The 21,908-nt window shown below is 45.0% G+C and overlaps 2 protein-coding genes across 4 annotated transcripts in view; both read left to right on the top strand.

Annotated features, from left to right (window-relative positions):
* The window catches only part of LOC144099122 (tyrosyl-DNA phosphodiesterase 2-like), a 29,248-nt gene extending 8,818 nt beyond the window's left edge, over positions 1-20,430 (top strand). For all 3 annotated transcript variants that reach the window (XM_077632212.1, XM_077632214.1, XM_077632213.1), the window contains 3 exons: positions 1,380-1,590; positions 6,721-6,891; positions 17,140-20,430. In XM_077632212.1, coding sequence (XP_077488338.1) covers positions 1,380-1,590; positions 6,721-6,891; positions 17,140-17,424 — 667 coding nt within the window. In that variant the 3' untranslated portion in view covers positions 17,425-20,430. The remainder of the gene's footprint in view (positions 1-1,379; positions 1,591-6,720; positions 6,892-17,139) is intronic.
* LOC144096804 (uncharacterized) lies at positions 13,559-14,110 on the top strand. Its single transcript, XM_077629681.1, has one exon. The coding sequence runs from the start codon at positions 13,559-13,561 to the stop codon at positions 14,108-14,110; it is 552 nt and encodes a 183-aa protein (XP_077485807.1).
* Positions 20,431-21,908: the final 1,478 nt, after the last annotated feature.

The following is a 21,908-nucleotide window of genomic DNA, read 5'->3' as shown; positions in this document are numbered from 1 at the left end:
AATTAGTAGGCTGGTTAAGTAACGTTAAATAGTTAACTTTTTAACTATTGCAGGCTCAGTTATTCAGGGGCATGTAGCCCACGGTCAGTTTTATCCATATTAGTTTTAGAATTTAGAAAATGCTGTTACCCTTGGCACTGTGGCCCAACAAATTTTGGCCATTTCTACGAGTTACATGCACTGGAGGGGTCGCTTTGCTGCAAGTTTTTTGAAAGTGCATTAATTTTGGTGTGATGTAGGCAAAATTTGTTGCGGTCCCAGCGCTGAGGGTAACTGTGTTTTCAAGATTCTGAAAATTAATATGTATATTACTTACGGTGGGCTACACACCTCTCAGTAAATAAGAAGACCACCATTAATAGTTAGAAAGTTAACTATTCAGTATTAGTTAACCAGCTTGCCAGTTAGCACATCTTAGCTGTATTCTGATGCGCTACATCGCTGGCAATGCTATGCCTAAAAAGCACTATTATACCTCAAAGGGCCTATTTTTAAAAACTGCAGAACACCTTAGGTGAAACACCCTTTCTATTTCCCCTTATTCTTACTGTCTGTTTCATGCAAGCAGTTGATATTGTTACATTACGGCAAGCAGGTGGAAGCAAGACTACATGACAGATGTTGATGGAATGATTTAATGGCGGTGGGCCTAGCACGAGCGCTCTGTGCCGCGCCACTGCCCACTTTGTCGTTTTCTAGTCCGTGAACTACCCAAGGCTGCCGAGCGATCGTCTCGATCGCGTGAACTAGAAGAACTGCCGTGAAGACGAAACTTAGGACGTGACGATGGGCGTGACAGGAGGGATGAACACAGAAGAGAAGAAGATGCAGGGCTTGCCGTCATGGTGAAAGAGATGAGCAGACTGGTGATCGAATGAGCGCTGGTCCAGGAAGCTTCCGGGCCGTAGCTAGGTCACCTTGAGCCGATGGCCGAGGCCCATGAAGACACCGAACGGCATGGGCAGGGGCTGTGTTCGAATGTGCTGGCAGCTTCTCGGGTTGGTGGGGTCATAGGTTCGAGTTGCGTTGTCGTCGTCATGTCGTTGTGTCTTCTGGTTGGGGTGGGGGACAGGGCTGGGGTGAACAGCGTGGTCGGTTCTGGTCCGGCGGGCTGGGCCACTGCCGGGCGATGCGGACAGGAACACACGACCGATGACCTCGGCACACGCAGGGCGTCGAAGCTCCAGGACCAGGATGGGGATGAACTCTGCACCTCACACCAAATGTTATGTGACGGCAAGCAGGTGAAAACAGATGGCGACATGACAGATGGCGATAGAATGATTTAATGGCGGTGGGCCTAGCGCGAGCACTCCTTGTCGTGCCACTGCCCACTTTGTCGTTTTCTAGTCCGTGATAATATCTATCCCTCACTGCAGGTTGGATCCAGATGTTGTCTTCTTTCAAGAGGTGATACCCGAGGTTGAAGCTGAAATAAGAAACCATTTCCTGCATTACCTGTACATACCTGGTGACTCGCAGGGTTACTATGTCGCCACGCTTTTAAAGAAGGACTCAGTCAGGTGCAACAGCCACAGTGTTGCGCAGCTTAATTCCTCCAAGATGGAGCGGCACATCGTGCTCGCTGAGGTGAGTGCTTAGGGCATATTAGCTGATTTTGTAGAGTGAAAGCTCTACTTTTTCCGTACAAAGCTGAAGGTCATGTGGCTGTGAAATTTGACCTTCAAACCAGGGGGAGCAGAGGCTTGGCTCTGACGTCACGCCATGTGAATTGCCACGCCTCGCCACAGCTGCACATGTTGATCCAACGGCGGTTTCTCGCCTCTCAACTATTGAATCACGTGACTCGTTGCGCCTTGCCACAGCTGCATATGTGGAGCTGCCGGCACTCTCGCAACTGCCGGAAATCCAGTGACGTGCCATTCGCTATATAAAAGCGTGTGGCGTGTGCTTACCATCACACAAAGCCATAGATGTGCATTGTGCCGGAACTAGTGCTTCGACAATGTATCGTCGCCATCAAGCGGAATCTGGTGGTCTTTACGATATGGAAAGGAGTCAGATTGGGTAACCATGCTTAACAGAGCTTTTGCACGTCTTCCTAGGTCCAGCCGGGTTGAACCACTGCTAATTTTTTTTTCTTGCTTTTGACATATGACAGAACAATAGGGAAGTGACAACAAAGACAGAGGGAGAGAGGACACGATTAAAGCCATCGTATAGCTGAAAATTCAATTTGAGAAAACACATGCCTACATCTTTATGCACTGTTGTTATGATCAACAGCTGACTTTTTAAAACAAAAGCGCTAATGTTCTGCGCAGTGTCAGCTCACGTTAAAGAACCACAGGCGGTCTAAAGTAAACCAGAGCCCCTCGCTACAATGTCCCTCACATCCCATGTGTTGCTTCAGGATGTTAAACCCCACATTTTACAATGTACAAATTTTTGCTTTTTAAAAAATGTGTCTAGGCTCTCCGAAAGATCAGACCTCCCCTTTTATAGACCATGCTAGTTGGAGAGATGAGAACAAGTGAGCAAATAAAAAATTCGACGTTCTGTGCAGTTTTGTCGCATGGGCACGATGTCCAATAACATTGAATAAAAGGACTGCGTGATGTGCATAAAATTGTGTGGGCACTGCAAACCACAGTTCGTGCATCATGGAAAGTTTCCAGGCCGGTTTGTCCATTATTCTTGGCAAAACAGCGCGCAGGATGGCAGGATGCATTAAGCCGCCTCGATGGCTCAGTAGTTAAGGCGCTCAGCTGCTGAACCGAAAGACACGGGTTTGATCCCGGCTGCGGCGGTCGAATTTTGATGGAGGCGAAATTCTAGAGGTCTGTGTACTATGCGATGTCAGAGAACGTTAAACGTTAAAGAATCCCAAGCGGTCGAAATTTCCGGAGCCCTTCTCTACGGCGTCCCTCATAGCCTGGGTTGCTTTGGGACCCCCAATAAACCAAACTGATAACAGGGCGCAGACAAGAAGACACAGACAGCACTGCGTCTTTGTCTTTGTGTACAGCACTGTGTCTGTGTTGCTTCTCTGTGTTCTGTTACCCTGAGCGCTGTTTTGCCAAGAATCGGGGTTCATGCTCTGCTGTTATTTTCGTTCCCTCCTTTTTTTTCAGTGACTCATTGTGCTTCCTGAAAAGCTGTTGACATTCCCACCCTCTCTTTCTGTGTGCCATGAAGCAAGAATACTTGTGAGGATAACTTCTCAATTGGCACAAGCACAAGGAGACAACCAGATCAAGTCAAATCAATCAAATCATATTTTTAGAATACAAATAAAGGGAACCATACATAGTGATATACAGAATAGGGTCCCATAGTCTGTGGACTGTACCAGGACCCTGAATGAGTAGCATACAAAAAAAAAAAACAGCGCTTGACCTATAGAAGAGTGCGGTGAGGGGCTAGTTGGTACGGCATTATGGGAACAATGAATAACTGCGCAAAAAGGATGGGACAAGAGACTTGTGAAGTGAGCGGTGTGCCTTTATTAGGGACTGTATATGACATACTTGCATTGCTAAAGACACAAAAGCAGGATAATTAAAAATGTCATGTAAGGAGGCGGATGCCATGTTGGAAGTTTAACATAACTGTGATTTTCTTGTGCGTGTCACCTGGTTTCATGCTAGTGACGATACCGAATACAGTATAACCTCGCTATAGTTAACTCGGATGTCGTAAAAACTCGGATATAGGTCTCATTTCACCTGCCATAGACGACTGTACATTTCTTTTTTTTTCGGTTATAGTATATATTTTTTTTTCAAATAAAACGGCAAAAGTAAAGAGGGTCTAGCCGTGGCGACGTACCTCCGGGGAATGATGACAATGCGGCATGCGCGAGACCGATATTCAGAGGTAAATGCATGCGAAACTCGATAGAACGGCGCTCTTTGATGTAGCTTCACCACCAAGCTCGGAAACTGTGACGAGAAGCCAAATTTTTATAGTCCTTATGGTCGTGAGGCAAAGCACGTGGCGCGCACAGAAAAAAAAAAAAGTAAAGCGGGCTTTGAACGCAGAAAGATGGAGGCACAGGTCGCTGAAAAAAGAAAGACAGTAAAAATGCGGTGAAGGGAAAAAAAGGGCGAACATTCACAGCACGGCAGCGCGAAACACAGGGAAGCGGCGGCAGGAAAAGGAAGCACTGCGCGAGCGATAGGGCCGCACGTCGAATGTGTCGCGCCGCGTGTAACTATTGCCTCTTAAATGACTCTGAGACTGCGGAAAATGACGCCGTGACCACGCTAAACTTTTTTTACATGAAATAAAACTCATTATATTCGTAGCCATGTTTTCTATTTGTGAAAATGCGGTACTTCCTCAAGATGTAAACAAAATTGAAAGCGTGATAATATGAAATGTGGTGACTCAAAATAAATAATTATCGCATAAAGGGACAATAAGAGCAGGATGGAAGGTATTTGTGAGTGTTTCTTTCATACAACACTGCGTTTATTAAGTAGCGAATGAATTACCAGAGAGCATCCTCAGAGCCATGCCATCACCAACAACTGATATAGCAAAGGTTTTTGCTGGTCCGAGCCACTTTACTATAGAGGGGTTTTACTATACTGCTAGTCTGTCTTATCGCCAAATCTAGATGTTATATTCAGATGCTGTGCTACAGGTAGCTTAGTGTTATCTGGGCTGCACAAAATGTATTAGCAGCACAGTGCCTGGTTTCACTACTGTACCGAAGTGCCAACTTCAGCATTCCTTCGTGACTCAGTCATCTTATGTCAAGTACAACACAAGAGCGAAGGAGTAAATTCCACTCAAAGAAGGCCCTGCAACCAGTGACATCTACCTATTGCCGTCACGTCTCGGTCAGCTGCCTCACGCCAGCTAGCATGGCACCGCATGGGACTAGCAGGTGCTAGGCAGTTGACTGTGACCTGATGACAATGCGTCAATTCTATTGGTTGGAGGGTTTCCGTTGGTAGACGTATGCTGTTTCTTTTCTGGGTTGTGCCTTGCTGTAGCACTTCACACTTTTATTGTTTAGTCTCCTGCTCAGATTCAGCCATGAAAGGTCTTCGTTTTTAGTGCGAAAGCATTACTAGTCCTATTACGAGAAAAGCTGGTGGCGTGCATATGTACTTGCAGATGGTACAGAAAACCGCAGCGATGGCAAGAAAAATAGAGTGACGTCATCAAATGGCCGTATCACACAGCAAGCCGAGCACTTCCACTTCAGACAATCCTATACATGTTAGTCTATATATACCCACCACTGGCCGAACGCCGTGTGGCGCCAGTGTTCCCGACATTCCTATCAAAATTGTGACACAATCATTTGTTGTACAGCTTTCCAGGTGGTGTCATACGATTTCTCATTGCATAAGGCTTGCATTTGCTAGCCAAGTTGGAGGCTAGCTTGCGACAGGGATTCGAACCGACATATGCACCTTCAATTGTATGTCCTCCTTGACTTTCGTATGAAAATTGTGATGCAATTGTTTGTCGTACAGCTTTCCGGGTGGTGTCACACATGAGTTACACCACTGGTATGTGTGAGGCAAAATGCAAGGGTTATAGAGTTTGTACAAAGTTATGGAGTCGTGACTCATAACTATTCTGCAATGTAACTTGACTCAGCACTTTAATGCTTTCGCATTCTTGCATGTAAGCAGTCTTAAGTGTGTCTGCAGAATTTTTTATTTTCTGCACAACCTTGGGGAACCATGAAATGCACTAATCAAAGCAAGGCAATTGGTCTTGTAATGTGATAGACTCTTAGATGTTCTTTACAGCACAAGTTTTGTCATGCCATAGGTGCTGCTGAGGCTGCCCAAAGTTGTGCTTGTTTTTTGTGAGCACTGAGTGACTATAACTGTGTGGTGCATATAGTAGTTTGCTAACAGCCAAATTTCGCACTGTCTTCTTTCTGTGTGTGCGCTTTGGACAGAACTTGTAGGAGTCAACATACTGAAATATGCTGTAGCAGCTTGCGCCAAGATGATGACCATAGATGGCACCTATAAAAACCAGAATATGGTTTGCATTGGCAGTTGGCTCACACTTACTGATAACCTTAGCATGGTGGTGAGGTTGTCATGAACTGCTGCCACACTGTGGCTGCTACAAAGACCACATGCATGTGCACACTCATAGTGTGGTGAAATTAGTCCATTTCAACAACACATGCATCTATTAGAATAGATGGCTGAGTGTGTTTAGAATTCGCTTGTGTAAAAGATGCCATGAGTTTTAGCATGCAAGCTGTGTGTCTAAGTTGGCTGGATTTCCAATCATTAATAGTATGCCACAGAAATAACAGATCTCATAACCATCCCAACAAACAGCTTTTACCTGTACTGAACTGTTCACCATGCATTTATTGAAGCTGCTCATGTCTCACTACATTGCCTTTTCAAAACTAGTGCAGTCGACCGTGCAAAAATATTTTTTAGGGTTTAGAATTTCTGCCAAGTGCGACAGGTGGTTGACAGCCTCATCCTAGTGTATTTTTATTTAGTCGGTAGCACACTGGACTGCACAAGGTGTGATATCTATTGAATTTGATTTTACGGTGAGAGCTTTCTGGCAGCACGGCTTTTAAAGTCTTGCCAGGTTTGCTGACAGAGGTAGAAATAATAAGTTGAAGCAATAAGCTCTTTGGCGTGTGTTGTTTCCTTTTGTTGATTGGCGTCCTCTTTATTCAAGCTTTTCTTATTGCTTCTATTTTCTGAATGCCTGGTACACATAATCTTCACTTTTCTGTTTTTTTCTCAGACTACCTTCAGCAACAAGGATGTTGTCCTTCTCAACACTCATCTGGAAAGCATGAACTATTCTACAGAAGTGAGGAAAGTGCAACTTCGGAGGTGTTTTCGGCAGTGCAAGAAAGAAGCGCCGGACAAAACTGTGATCTTTGGAGGTGACCTGAACCTGAGAGACCATGAAGTGAGTGGGGCTTGAATCTGTTTTAGGTGCAGCATTTAATTGCAGGGTTGGCCCCAAATACTAATTGTCACCTGGAGTAGTGTCAGTGAAATGTGTCACTCTAGAAGATATGGTTTTTCAGTGTTTCAGCTGCTAGGGCCCTTCATCTTTCCTGCAAAAATGTGCTTGAGCAACCGTGGAACGATTCTGATTCTGCAATAAATCTCAAGAGGAGCGTGTTGTGAGCATTTCGGTAAAGTTTAAGAGCTGTGTATCTGCCCTGTAATTTCTAGGTAATTTTTAAGAATTGCAGCACTCATCTGATCAGGGTCATGGTACCACTCCACACATATTCAGGCACCACTACTTATTAGTTGCCAAGTGGATAACTGAAGTCACAGGGGCATATGTCGTCATTGTGGTGCTTGCTCAAGGGATGGCACAGATAATACTTGTAGTCGTTCAGACATGCCAAGTACTAAAGCCATTTAAATTAATACCTACTGCCATTTATAACTTGTCATGCTGGGCAAAAAAACATATATGTATTGGTGTAAGAAACAAAAGCATATTTTGAACCCTGTTCAGCACTTCCAGCAAGGAGTGAAACCCATCTTCTCACTAAGCCGTGAGGTCCGCTTCCACAGTTGTGCATTGTTGCAAGTTCCTTAGGTTCCGCCCTTGCTATATGGTGGGCTGTAAGCTGATTTACCCACAATGCAAGTTCAACTGCTGCTTTCTTGGTTTGTGTAGAATGGACGGTTGGGATAGCGTATACATCACTGTATGGCTGAAAGAACATCTAGTAACTAATAAGCCATACTGCACTTTAAGGGCTGATTCCAAGGTGAGACAGGAACTACAATCTTGTCAGAACCTGGCGGCTGTAATAGAAACCATGAAAAAAAAACCACAAGAGATGCAAGGACTTTGGATTTGGCATCATTTCTTTCCTCAAAACCATTGACTTCATAAATGAGACATCAGTCAATAATTAATGTGACAGGATTTGACAACTCAAAGTTACAACAGATTTGTAGCACAGTACCACCCACCTGCAAGGTCATCCCGAGTGGCCCAATGTTTCTTGCCCGATTTGGTAGTTCTGTTAATGCTTGCCTGGGCTAGTTAGTGCATTGCTTATTGACCGAACACAGCGTGGAAGAATGTGGACAAGAGGGAACACACAAGACAGTAGGGGCGCTGACCCTAGACCGGCAGGACGTAGCGGCAACGAGATTAACCAGGTTTATGGGTGAATCGTGCTTGGTTCATTGACATAGAAAAAGAGACCAGTGCAAGAGAAATATGTTGGTTTGGGACTTTTTCCTTTGCTAGTTGGTGCATTGCTAATTGACAGAAAACACAGCGCGAAAGCGTGGACGAGAGGGAGCTACAACACAGGATGGGTGCTGACGCTTGGCTGGCAGGTCGTAACTCATCTTCAACAATGCATCTACTTGATGTTCATCATCATCGTCAGTGATGATGGCATTAATCATTATCAACCCCTAGTTTTCTGAGGTCCCGCGAAAAATCTGCCATTTTAGCATTTTTTCTAGAATTGTGCATTAGCAGCGACATTCTTTTTTTTTTTATGCTATTGTGTTTATGCAGATCAGTAGGAATGATAGAATGATGGGAATGTGATTAACTTAATCATCTGAATTCTGTAGAAACATAGAATCTCATAATGCCATAAAGTTCTGCCGGCGACAGGACTTGCTTGCTCCTCCGTCGACTCAAGCAAGCTAGTGCCTAAAGTGCTGCAGCTCTGGTACTCTTATTTTCATGGAACGAGTCATGGTACTGGCGCCTTTCAAAAGCAGTATACGCAGGAATACGGTATGTCAGAAGGAAAGCTGACAAAAACTTTCTGGATAAAACAACCACAACAATACCAAACAACCTAGAAGCTGTTGCGCATGGCTGCGATCATTCGAAATAAACCTGGTCACATCACTAACCAAATGATTAAGCCGCATGCCGGCGGCTTTGAGCATGAACAAAAAAAACAGTCAAAGATTCGCGGCAATATGCGACGGCATCGAGTTTTAGCTTCTCGACATCGCTTTGGCTCAGAGGGACATTGTCGCTCACATTAGGGCTAATGCCCAAGCTGCTGCTGTTGCTGATGCCAAGAGCGATGGACTGCTGCCGCAACATCTTCGCCACTGCCAGACATGGTGCAAGGAAGTGTGCACGTCCAAATGCTTCGAAATCAGGAACAGAACTGAGGTGGGGCAATGCAAGAGTGATGATGCTCGCTTGTTCTGTCATGGCATGAGAACTAATTGGGATGCATAACACAAGTGTCGTGTGTACTCCCCGTGCCATCGAGTACCTGCAATGATGTTGCAGCGCGTTGATAGGAGATTTTTTGTTGCGACTGCCATGTGTGTTACTGGGGCATTGAGGAGGTGGATTACTGACAAGATATGACGGTAACTTTTGCAAAAGGGACATTAGAAAAGGGACAAAAAGCACAGAATTGTGCAGCATGAAACACGGCACTGCAAGGCAAGAACTGATGGCATGCTGACCGCTGCTGCACGACAGTCTGCATGTGCTAATGCGTGGTAGGTTTCCCATGGTTCTACAGACACTTTGTTCTTAGGGCCTTAACCATGCTGTGCTTGAATGATTTGTGTTCAGGTATAATCATTGCAGGAGTTAAATACTCGGTGCTTAAGATTCATCCATCATGACTGAACAGACTTCTTCACTTGGTCTTAGTATGTGTCATTTAACACAGATATTGCAGCTTTCTGTAGTTCAGTGCAGAATAGCATACCCATGCCATGCTCACTAGGCTCTAAGAAGTCTTTTTCCTCATTGCTGGTGGCCACTGTGACCCAACACATACTAGTTTTTCGGGCAGCACAATAGTCTGTTCGAACCAAAGGGACTCTTTGGGAGGTAGGACTCTTTGGAAGTGTTTACCTGAGCCAGGTCAATGCTGCGAATAGGAAATTGCACCTCCATGACTAATCCTTAGCTCATCCCATTGCTCATGTGTGCAGTATGCTCCTGTTTTGTCCGGTTCCTGTCAACCAACACTGTCACAGATAAGGCATTGTCATCTGTGATGACAATGACAATGTGATGACAATGACATCTACAGATGAAAATGAAGTGTACTCCATTTTAAAAAACTTGAGAGACACGACTGGCTTAGACTCTTGCGATCTCCAGAGTCGCCCAATAAAGTATGTCCTGCCTTCAATAGTTCCCTGCTTAAAGCATATATATAAAACGGCGCTCACTACAGCCCACTTTCCTGCTGATATGAAACTTGCTAGGGTGGCAGTAATCTTCAAAAAGGGGGATAGAAATAATTTAAGTAATTACAGGCCCATATCGGTCCTACCTTTCTTCTCCAAGGGGCTAGAACGCGTAATTCATCATCGAACTCATAATTTTCTTCTAAAGCACTCTATTATAAATGACTGCCAATACGGGTTTACCAAGAACAAATCAACAGAACATGCATTACTTGATCAAAAAGAATATAATGTAACGTGAAGATGTGCACACCAAAAGGGAAAAATATATTTACAGGGAAACAGCTTACAGCCACGCAGCCGAACAACCGGGCACGCGAAGCCCAGCCGCAGAAACGCACTTCGTCCTCTTCGCGTTCCAAGCGCGAGCGCACCAAGCACGAGCGTTCCAAGCACAAGCACAACCGTAGCATAACTCCCGGCGGCAAAAGCACCGTCCCGGTGCTAAGTGGATGATGTAGCAGGCGTGTGGTACGGTTTGAGACGGACTACATGAACGACGTCAGTCAAAGGGCTAGTGGACGACGTCGGAGCATGAAGAGGTGTAATCTCGTAGGTCACGTCGGTCACCTGACGGAGAACTCGATAAGGGCCACTGTACTGACGTAGAAGTTTCTCAGAGAGACCTACACGGCGAGAAGGAGACCAAAGGAGGACGAGTGAGCCCGGCGGATAGTGTACTGGGCGATGCCGGCGGTCGTAAACTGACTTCTGGTAGGTCTGAGATGCGGTGAGCCGGTCTCGGGCGATTTCACGGGCCATAGTTGCTCGGGAGATGGCGTCACGTGCATACTCTGTGGTCGAGGCAGTAGAACTCGGTAGTAATGTATCCAATGGCAGCGCAGGATGCCGACCAAACAGAAGGTAGAAAGGAGAATAGCCGGTGGTATCATGCCGCGACGAATTATAAGCAAATGTTACATAAGGCAAGGCAACGTCCCAATCGCGGTGGTCGGGCGAGACATACATGGATAGCATATCGGTCAGAGTCCTGTTGAGGCGCTCGGTAAGCCCGTTCGTCTGGGGATGGTAAGCTGTAGTGAGCTTATGCTGCGTGCCACAGGACCGGAGGATGTCGTCAACTACTCGGGACAAAAAGTAGCGGCCGCGGTCCGTCAGCAATTGGTGTGGAGCGCCGTGGTGAAGGATTACGTTCTGCAATAGGAAGTCGGCGACATCGGTTGCGCAACTTGTTGGTAACGCACGCGTGATAGCGTACCGGGTCGCATAGTCGGTCGCAACAGCAATCCAACGGTTGCCGGAGCAGGACGTCGGGAAAGGTCCGAGAAGGTCGAGTCCAACACGGTAGAATGGTTCGAGAGGTACGTCAATAGGCTGTAGAAGGCCAGCAGGCAACGTTGATGGTCTCTTCCTGCGTTGACAGAGGTCGCAGGAGGCAACGTAACGCCGAACAGAGCGGTACAGACCAGGCCAAAAGAAGCGGCGTCGGACCCGATCGTATGTGCGGGAGACGCCGAGGTGGCCTGCGGTCGGTAGGTCGTGTAGTTCCGCTAGGACAGATGAACGGAGACGCTGGGGAACGACTAGCAGGAGCGGAGGTCCGTCAGGACGAAGGTTGCGGCGGTATAGGACGCCATCCTGAATGACGAACAGTTGCAATGAAGGATCTCGGCTGGCACAGTTGAGGCGATCAATGAGAATACGCAAGGAAGAGTCTTGTCGCTGCTCGTCCGCGATGTTAACCAGATCGGAGATAGCGAAGAGGCACGGGCCGAGGTCGTTGTCTCCAGGATCAGGCGGCTCTACAGGGTGCCGAGACAGGCAGTCGGCGTCTTGATGGAGACGCCCTGACTTGTAATGAACAGTGTAAGAATACTCTTGGAGGCGCAACGTCCAACGTCCGAGCCGGCCTGTGGGGTCTTTCAGTGAAGACAGCCAACAAAGGGCGTGGTGATCGGTCACTACGGAGAATGGACAGCCAAACAGGTACGGTCGGAACTTAGCTACGGCCCAAACAAGAGCTAGACACTCGCGCTCTGTAATTGAGTAATTTCGCTCAGCTGTAGAAAGGAGGCGGCTGGCATATGCAATAACGCGTTCTTGCCCTTGGTGACGTTGGGCTAGCACGGCGCCAATCCCATAACCGCAGGCGTCTGTGCGAACTTCAGTCGGAGCCGACGGATCAAAATGGGCCAGAATAGGTGGGGAGGTGAGTAAGTCGACTAGCGAAGAAAAGGCCTCCGCTTGGGCAGGGCCCCAGGTAAAAGGGGTGTCTTTCTTTAGAAGGTCAGTCAGGGGGCGAGCGGTGCCGGCAAAATTTTTGATGAAACGGCGGAAGTACGAGCAGAGGCCGACGAAGCTGCGCACATCCGTAGACGACTGGGGAATAGGGAAGTCCTTGACGGCTTTAACTTTAACAGGATCCGGGCGGACACCAGAAGCGTCGACTAGATGTCCGAGAATGGTGAGTTGGCGGCGACCGAATTGACATTTCGACGAATTGAGCTGTAGCCCGGCTCGACGGAAGACAGAAAGAATGCTCGCCAGTCTTTCGAGGTGCGTGGTAAACGTGGGCGAAAAAACCACAACATCGTCGAGGTAACATAGACATGTGGACCATTTAAAGCCGCGAAGCAAGGAGTCCATCATTCTTTTGAAGGTAGCTGGCGCATTACAGAGACCGAATGGCATAACTTTAAACTGATATAAGCCGTCCGGTGTGACGAATGCCGTCTTTTCGCGGTCATTGTCATCAACAGAGATTTGCCAATACCCGGACCGAAGGTCAATTGAAGAGAAAAATTTGGCTCCGTGAAGGCAGTCCAAAGCATCGTCTATTCTTGGGAGTGGATAGACGTCTTTTTTTGTTATGTTGTTTAGGTGCCGGTAATATTGAATCCCAGAAGCTCACTCTTAGAATCTTCGTAGATTTCAGCAAGGCGTTTGATACCCTCAATCATAACACCCTCTTTGCAAAACTTGAACATTATGGTATACGTGGCCATGCCCTCAACCTTTTCAAGTCGTATATGTCCTCGCGTTCACAATATGTTGTCATCAATAACTGCCGCTCTGATGTCCTACAAATTTCAAATGGAGTGCCACAGGGTAGTCTCTTGGGTCCTATACTTTTTAACTTATATATAAATGACATCACTAATATAAGCAACGATATAATATTTACTATTTATGCTGATGACACCACTTTGTTCTGTTCCTCCACTGACATTAACCAATTAACCGATTCAGCGAACTTAGTATTGACTGCTCTGAAGGAATGGTCATCCTCAAAGTCCTTGACAGTAAATAAAGAAAAAACAAAGGCGATAATATTTCATGCTAAGAGCAAGTTGGTAGAGAATGCACCGCCTATCTTTTTCAGTGGCGCACAAATTGAATATGTTGAATCATTCACATCACTTGGCGTAGACTTTACCCCGTCAATGTCATGGGATGCTCACATAAACAAGGTCTGCATCAAGCTCTCTAAATTCATAGGTATCGTCTCTCGCCATAAATATATCTTACCTACAAAGACAAAACTTGACTTTTACTATGCATTCTTTTTTTCATACTTAGGGTACTGCTATTTGGTATGGGGAAATACTACAGTGTCCAATTTGCAAAAGCTTTTTCTTCAACAGAAGAAAATGCTACGAGTCATTACAAATGCCTGCTATGACGCCCCAACTCGCCCCATTCGAATAAGATACAAAATAATTCCAGTTCCTAGGTTGTTTGATTACAGGTTTGCCTGTTTTTATAAAAAACAGACTGCAAGAGATGACCCCTTTTTGTCCCGTATTGTGCAGCTGGTACCACACAACACGCCGTATACCACTAGAAACGCTGAAATGTTTTCGGTACCCAGATGTAGAACAAACTATGGTTTTGCTATGCTGAAATATATACTACCAAGATGTTTGAACTCTTCTCTTTATAACAATATAAACACAATGTCTTTTCGTGCACTTCGTGAAACATTTATTGATTAGGTTGCATTAGTACTGAAATACATATGTCGACCGTTTTTTCCTTCTTTGTCATTGTTTAATATATCTAACCCCCTACCTGCATTATAGCATAATCTGTTTTGTTTGAGATGTGAATTGTTATTTGTATGCCGCAAGAACTGCCGCTGCTGTCATCGTCGACTTTTTCGGGTGACGAAGCCCGTCAAGCGGTTATTGTGAACCGCTTTTATTTCGTCACCCACGCTTTCTGTAATGGCAAAAAGCGAAATAAACAAAGTATTGAGAAAAGTATTGATAATAACCTGGACGTTCTTGCCCAACACTTCATCAACTTCCAGCTGTTTGCTGATTGTTGCACAGTATGCTTAGGTTGCATACATGTTCTGGTTGGTAATGTATTGTACAGTCTGATGTTTGCAGTTCTCAAAAACTTGCCATGAAGTAGCCAGCAGGGTTCTCTAGGACAGCTTCTTGCCATATGCCCATACTTTCCAATTTAGTATTATTTGCAGTCATTCTCAGCACATTTAGAAGGCTCTGATGTCTTTCTTGGCTTGCTCCTATGTTTATCTATGGTCGGCAGTTTGTGCCCTGCCCAAATCATCACTTTGTTAGCTTTTGACTTAAGGTGGGTTCTGGGTTGGTGGAATGTGACACAGTAGTTGCACGTTGCTCACTTGAAGGCACTGTAGACCTGGGTCCTGATTTGATTTGAAACGACGTGTTACACTGAAGTCAGTATCATAGGGCTTGTCCCTTGGAGACATCTGACTCACTGAGTTGCTCACTCTCTGCCACCTCTTCAAGTCTCCCAGCAATTCGTTAGCTCCCTTGCTATCCTTTGAAGCCATGGATATGCATGTGTATGTCTGGAACCCGGTTACACCAAAACTTGTTCCTTGATATTCTGCAGGATAAGTCCCAGCTCCTTGCTCAGTGGGGCCTTTTCAGGTTTTCTTCTAAAATGCACTTTCCTTGCATTTGTTGCCATCTTTCTATAGAGTTTGTTGGACTCGTAAGCTGCTTTGTGAAGGTCACCTTCAACTGTTCCGACAAGGTCAGGTTTTCAAAATGGGCCTGAAGCCAAATTTGTGCTGGTTGCTTCATGTGAAGCTCTGCAGTTTCTAACCTAAAGCCCTCTGTTCACCTGTACAGTATATCAGCATTAAATCTATGGTTCTCAGCCACTTGTCATCAAAATCCCTAATTTCTTTGTTGTTGTCTGGTTATTACAGGAAATATAATGTTTTGGGCTCGTACGTTCTGCCAGCCTTCTGTGTTTCTAACAACGTCTACATCAGCCTATCATTAATGGTGCCCTTAGCTGTGTTTCGTCTGACACCGTAGAAGGAGTAAAGTGGCCCCAAACGCCAAGCTGAATAAAACCTCACAAAGTACGTTTCATACACACGCTGAATGAAACATCACGCGGTGTGTCCTGCTCATAATGCAGGGCAAGACATCACACTAAGCGCGTCAAACACCCCAAAGAAGTTGCGCAAAGTATCCCGCTCAGTACCATATCTCACAACCGTGCCATCTGCATTGGCAGTATGTGCTGTGGTCAGCACAGTTCAACTGCATTCATCTCCATATTTTCATGCATAGCACTCAAGGTGCCGAGAAATCCTGCTTTGCAAATATATTAACTCATTAAATGCAGCACTTGCAATGGCTTAGTGGTTATGGTGGTCTCGGCTGCTGACCTGAAAGATGCGGGTTCGATCCCGGCCGTGGCAGTCGCATTTCGATGCCTCCGTGAAATGCTAGAGGCCTGTGTACTGTGCAATATCAGGGCACATTAAAGAACCCCAAGTGGTCGAAATTTTCCAGAGCCTTCCACTGTGGCGTCCCTCATAGCCTGAGTTGTTTCGGGACGTTAAACCGCATAAAATCAAACCAAGCCATAAAACCAAATAAAACCAATTAAAACAAAAAAAAGGGTTTAATACTTTGAAGTTTCAGCTCAGGATCCACAGCACGATGCCAGCTGCCCACCCAGTAAAACGCCCTATCCTGAAGCATCCCAATGTTGCTTGCCTCATTTGCTAGAGCTATTGATGTAGCTTGTGGCAAGCAGTTTGGGAATGATGGCAGATTCATGTTAATGTGAGTGGCTGTGACTTTGGGCCTGTTACATTTCCAACATGTTCTTGCCATGTTACACGATGCTACAGAGTTGTCGCATACCTTCGTGCCACTTCTTGGCAGGTGATGAGATTGTTTCTCAGCAGTCGGCGCTGATGTGGCGCAAGAGGGCAACATATGTCATCTGCGTTTGTGTACACTGTTGCCCAGTCCTTCGCACATCATGGAGTGCCTTTACCACGTAATGGACAGTTGGGCACTCTGGTTTGGTTTTCAAGGAGTGCTTAGAAAGTATAATGCCCCTCAGTTTCTTTCTCAGGCATTCTTTGTTCAAAAGTCATATTTAAATGATGTGCCGCGACATGCCTCTCGGAGATGTGTCAGTTTTTGGTGTAAACTGCACTCATTCTTATGGCTTAGCGCTAGCATAAGACAGAGACATGCATGCCTTCCCTATGCAAGATTGTTCAAGATTGTTTTCTTCTGATGTAGCTGTTCTTTCAAAGAACGACTGCGGTGGTGTCAGACTGTAGTGGTGTCAAGGCAGCTGTTTTTTTTCCTCACGGATCTCGGAGGCTAAGCTGCACCTCTGCTCGCTTCCAAATGGTGATCAAGGAGTCATTTGTGGTCTCATTGTCACTGGTTTGAATTGAGTATTGGGAAATTTTGTGTTTCTTTTTTAAATCCAATTTTTTTCAGCAATGAATGCATCATTTGCTGCTTGACTAACATCAGCATAAGCATGCAAAGTCAAACCATAGATTTTAGCTAAGGCCAAATCTTGGATGGAGGTGTCCTCACTGTACCTTTGTTGCGGAGTTACAGAATGGGACAGCGTGGGGTCGGCTCTGTTGTTGTAAGCATTTAATCTTCCTGGGGCTTGTTTCTGATGCTAACCCACTTTTGTTCGTACAGTCTGTGAAGTTCAGCAAAACTAAATTTTTAGCACCACTTTTGCCCAGGTCGATGCAAGTGGCGGACTACCACCTGGTGTGGAGGATGTGTGGGAGGCATGCGGTTCAGATCCAAGCTTGTGCTACACCTGGGACATGGCATGCAACGACAATCTCGATTTTGGTGGAAGGAGCAAGGCACGCTTGCGGTTCGATCGTGTCTACATTCGGCATTCTCAGCCAGCGACATTTGTGCCTGCTTCCTTTCGACTTATTGGACAAAAGAGACTGCAGGTTGAGCGGTGCTTTCCTAGTGACCACTGGGGTCTTGCCATCCAGTTCAGGTGTTTGTGACCCTGTTTGTATAGTGTACAGTGCTCCTAATTTAACTGGATGTATAAATTCGCACCATAACTGTAAAAGCTGATTCTCTAGTAGTATTTTAGTTTTTTGCTGCATTCTGCAGCAGTACCTGTTTTAATTGCTTTTTTTTACCCTTTTAGTGATGGCTGGGATGTTCTTGATTAATAATTGGCCGAAGTGGGAAAACTTCACCTTGAGCATTGAACTTTTTTGGCAGAGAAAAATGATTTTCATCGATTGTTATGCTTTCTTTGTATTGATGCAGTTACAGTTGCTGCCTTGCTTAAATTTAGCACTGGCATCCTTAAGGGAGTAGGGACACCAAGCTTCCAGGCCATTTATTACTTTTTTTTTTTGCTGATAATAATGTGCAGGACCCTAGGACCAAAAGACATTGAGAAGGTATGCTACAGTTTGCTTTAGGTACTAATCTATTACAGCACTGTCTTGTGCCCAGAGTGTTGATTCCAGTTTTGCATGCTGTGATTCAAGAGAAAACATAGGACTGCCACAAGTCTTGCGCCTTGACTGAATGGCGATGCATTCAATGCTCTGTCAGTTGTGAACGCTTGTGACTCGTGGCAGTTCTGTGATTTTGAGCAGATGGCAAAGTGGGGAATTCATCGAAGTGTCTATGCATGATGCAGTAAAGTGGATTAGATATGTTTTCAAAGATTGGTCACTATTCCGGGGGCACACGGGAATTGCATTAGTTCTTTGTACTGGCCTTCTGTGCTACAGCTTGTGAAAACCAAAACAGAAACTATAAGTGCAAAACAGTGCTCTATTACACTATTTAAAGCATTTTGATCTCCTCCAGTTTTTGTCATTCGTGAGGCCCTGCATACCTTTATCAGGTGAAAAAAAAAAAAAAAAACGGCCTGGAAGTTTGGTGCATCTATCTACTTACTCATTTAGGGAATAAATTGTACTGTAGTAATAAGTTGAAGATCAACAGCAAATATACTGGACATGCTCAGCCAATCAAATGTCTTTGTGGGGCATCTCATACTTCTCAGTAGTCAGTCGGACAGTGTCGTTTTATATATAAATAAGCTACAAAAGATCTGTACTTTTATTCTTCTGGGACACATGCTGCGTGTGGCTTGTTCATGTGTGCAAGTGCAAACTATGCTTGTCAGCATTAGTTAAATAACTTCTGCCGCTGTAATTTCTTGCATTCTATTCTGGAAGAAAAGGACTTCTGTGAGGGCTTAATTTTGAAAATTGTCGTAGAATTATCAAGCATTACAAACACTTTTATTTTTCGAATATTTTTGAAGCAGTAGCAAAAAATGGGTTCAAATGTTTTGTGGTGCCACTGACATCTGTTGGTTAAGGGTGCTTTGCCTTTTTTAAACGTCTGAGTTCTATTAGTTTTCAGAATCGTTCTGTCAGAGCTGGTGCGTGGTTGTATGTGATCTGTGGTGGCCACTTGTGTCTGACCACTAAGGTTCATATGTTGTAGCAGCCACCAAAAGAAGGTAACGATAGCTCCTGAGCAGTCTTATTTAGTAATGCAACAGCTAAATTACATGATACGAAATGTTTTCTCCTTACTTATGTGCTTATTTGTTGTGATTCCAGCTTTTATGCTTGATTCAGGTTTGTTTACAACCCTCATGAATTGTTATTTTTTTTCATAAACTTGTCCATAGGGTCTGATTGTGGACGTTATGTTTACACAGCCATTCTGTAATTTTGTTCATGCTAATTGCTATGGCACGATGCCCAAAAGGAGAGCAAGCTGAAAACTGGAAGCAAAAGCTTTAAAGCTGTCCCGTGGGTCATAATAGTATATGCATTGCGCGAGGCATCCAGAGGAAAGAATTGCCGACCTTAGCATGGTAGTTGCATTCTTCAGCAGCACTGCAATGTGTTCCTAAGCCAGAGAGTTGTCCCTGCAATAGCTAGATTTCCAACATAATACAGAAGCGGTAAGGGTAATTTTGTGACAAACACACATACACACTAAAGGGCTGGCTGTTTATTGATGATATGCATTGCAGTGGAAGATCTTGTATGCTAGGGTTTTAATGTGGCACTGGTGATTGAAAAAAAAAAGTAAGCTGTGGCTAGGTGATCAGCTTATTGGACTTCACAGTGAAGCTGTTTGCTTTTTGCAGTGGTAGACATCTTGAGTAACTAATTTAGTTGGAGCTAACAGTAGTTGAATGTTTTACACATGCAGTCCAGTATGACAGGGTACGCCTTCGTATAGTCACATGGGGTTGGCCAACTAGTATTACTAGCAGGAAGTGAAAGCTGACATATTGGTGGGCTAAGCCGTCTTTATGGGAAATCATACTTGACTGATAATAGCAAAATATAAAGCGTGTATGGACCCTTCCATTCAGAGTAGGCATTGCTGTCATTTCTGACGGATTTATATTCCAACGAAAATGCTACAGTATCCGTTTTGCTGTCAGTATCCTCAGGTAATTGAATCAGGAAGATTCATTCTATCTTAAACTACTGTACCTGATTCAGACACTGTGGCAATGCATAAGTAGTGTGTTTGGTGTTACATCTGAGCTTGATTCATTTTTCGCAGTCATATGTGTACTACCGAAATCTGCAGCAAAAAGAACAAGAGGCAGAAACAAGGGACTTGTTTAGAACCTGACCACATAAGCTTAGGTTTTGTCAGGCAATGAGAGTTTTGCTTGAAACCGTGATGTTTTGTCAGTGGCTTTTGTCTAGTTTTTTCTTTGTTATTCTCTGTGATTACAGTGGTCGGGAGTGTTTTAATAACCAAGGCTTTCTCTTTGTGCTCTTAGTGTTTTCTTTTTTTTGTTCTCAGTGCATTGATGACAGCCAGTTTTTGTTTGATGTGTTTGCCTTTTGCAGCACTTCTAAACTGTCTTCTGACCTTGCCTGCACTATGTACGAGTTAGCAGCAAGAGTGAAGTTGATTTTGTTTCTGGTTGTAAAACTTGGAAGGTAGCTGCAGCTGTTCGTTTGTTTGTTTCGTAAAACAAAGATGTTTATCTGTGCCTTCAGAAGTAATCACTGCTACTGCAGTTCTGGCCTGCTGGTGATGATACTTTCACAAACACTTTCAGCAAACCTAAAAGCATTTGCTAGCAAGAGCTTTAGAACAGTGAAAATTGTTAAGCGCTTCTGGCAGAGGCTGTTCAGATGCAGGAGACTACTGTAAAAACCGGGCTATAGGTCTGACTGGAATATAGTTCGACCCCCCAACTAACCAATTCTAAACATGAAAAAAATCGTTTTCAATGAAAAAAGTACCGAAAAACACCCTTACCTTCGAACAAATGTGACTCGACAGGTTGCACAATGGTGACAGTATTTATTTTCATTTAAATGCTGCTCGTATGTACACCCGGCCAATTTGTTAACAGTATCGCACGCCCATCGACCTGCATGTTTGTTTCTGGAACACAGAAATACGGCGCCGTAGAGCAAAGCCCTTCCTCTTCATGAATCGCCGCACCCAGGATAGCGAGCCCTTGAATTGCGCCCTCGTGAGTCTAGAGGCACGCACAATCTCTACCGCTTTCACGTGGATGCATTCGGCAGTCACAGGCAGCGATCTTGCACACAGCTCGACCCTTCCTTCCATTTCAGGATGCGCTGCGGTCAGCATCTCTACCGCTTTCATGCAGATGCATGCGGCAGTCACAGGCAGCGGTCTTGCACGCAGTGCAACCTTTCCTTCCAATTCTGGATACGCTGCGGTCTACCCACAAAATGATGTTTTCTTCTGGATGCTGCAAGTCGTAATACGCAGCTTCTGCCTCCGCCATTACTAAATGCTCTTTTCTGATACTCCAAATTCGCGCTGTGCCGCCAGGTTGCAGTGAGTTTCCTCATACTCAATGGCGTTTTCCTGAAGGCGACGGCGAATTGCCGTCGGATTCAGCTTGTTTCGAAACAAAATGTGGAAAAGCAGCCTCTAACCGAAACAGCTTTGCAACTACGGAAACTCAAAATGGCGGCACTGCTGCTGATGGCGATAGTGATGGAGGGATGCTGTTGAGCTCAGCCGCCCATTGTTGCAAGACTTCTGTAGTTTTTCTGCCAGTGACCGGCATATAAGACGGGGGTAGACTTTTCACCATGGTTTTTTGAAAAAAGTTCGACCTATATTCCAGTTTTTATGGTATATCAGTGCAATCATACTAGGAATTGCCGTACAGGAAAAACTCGGACGCTGTGCCATCCGCTGTGGTAACAAGTTTTTTTATGGCTGTACAGTAAAAGCTCGTTAATTCGACACTGACGGGACCGCGAAAAATTGTCGAATTAACTGATTGTCGAAATATCGAATGAACCACAAAAAACATGAAATTTGCCCCAGCATGACATACCTTTATTTGGCAAAGAAGTTTGTTATCGTCGTCTGCTTTTTCGGGCGAATTTGAGCGGCTACAATAGCTCTAACAGCTGCCAGATGCTCCGCGGCACGCGAACCATCCGGAATTTGTTCACAGAAGTCTTCCAGCACGGAC

Source organism: Amblyomma americanum, chromosome 7, assembly GCF_052857255.1.
Source record: "Amblyomma americanum isolate KBUSLIRL-KWMA chromosome 7, ASM5285725v1, whole genome shotgun sequence".
Classification (NCBI taxonomy): domain Eukaryota; kingdom Metazoa; phylum Arthropoda; class Arachnida; order Ixodida; family Ixodidae; genus Amblyomma; species Amblyomma americanum.
The sequence above is the reverse complement of the archived record's forward strand: the minus strand, read 5'-3'. Positions and strand labels throughout refer to the sequence as shown.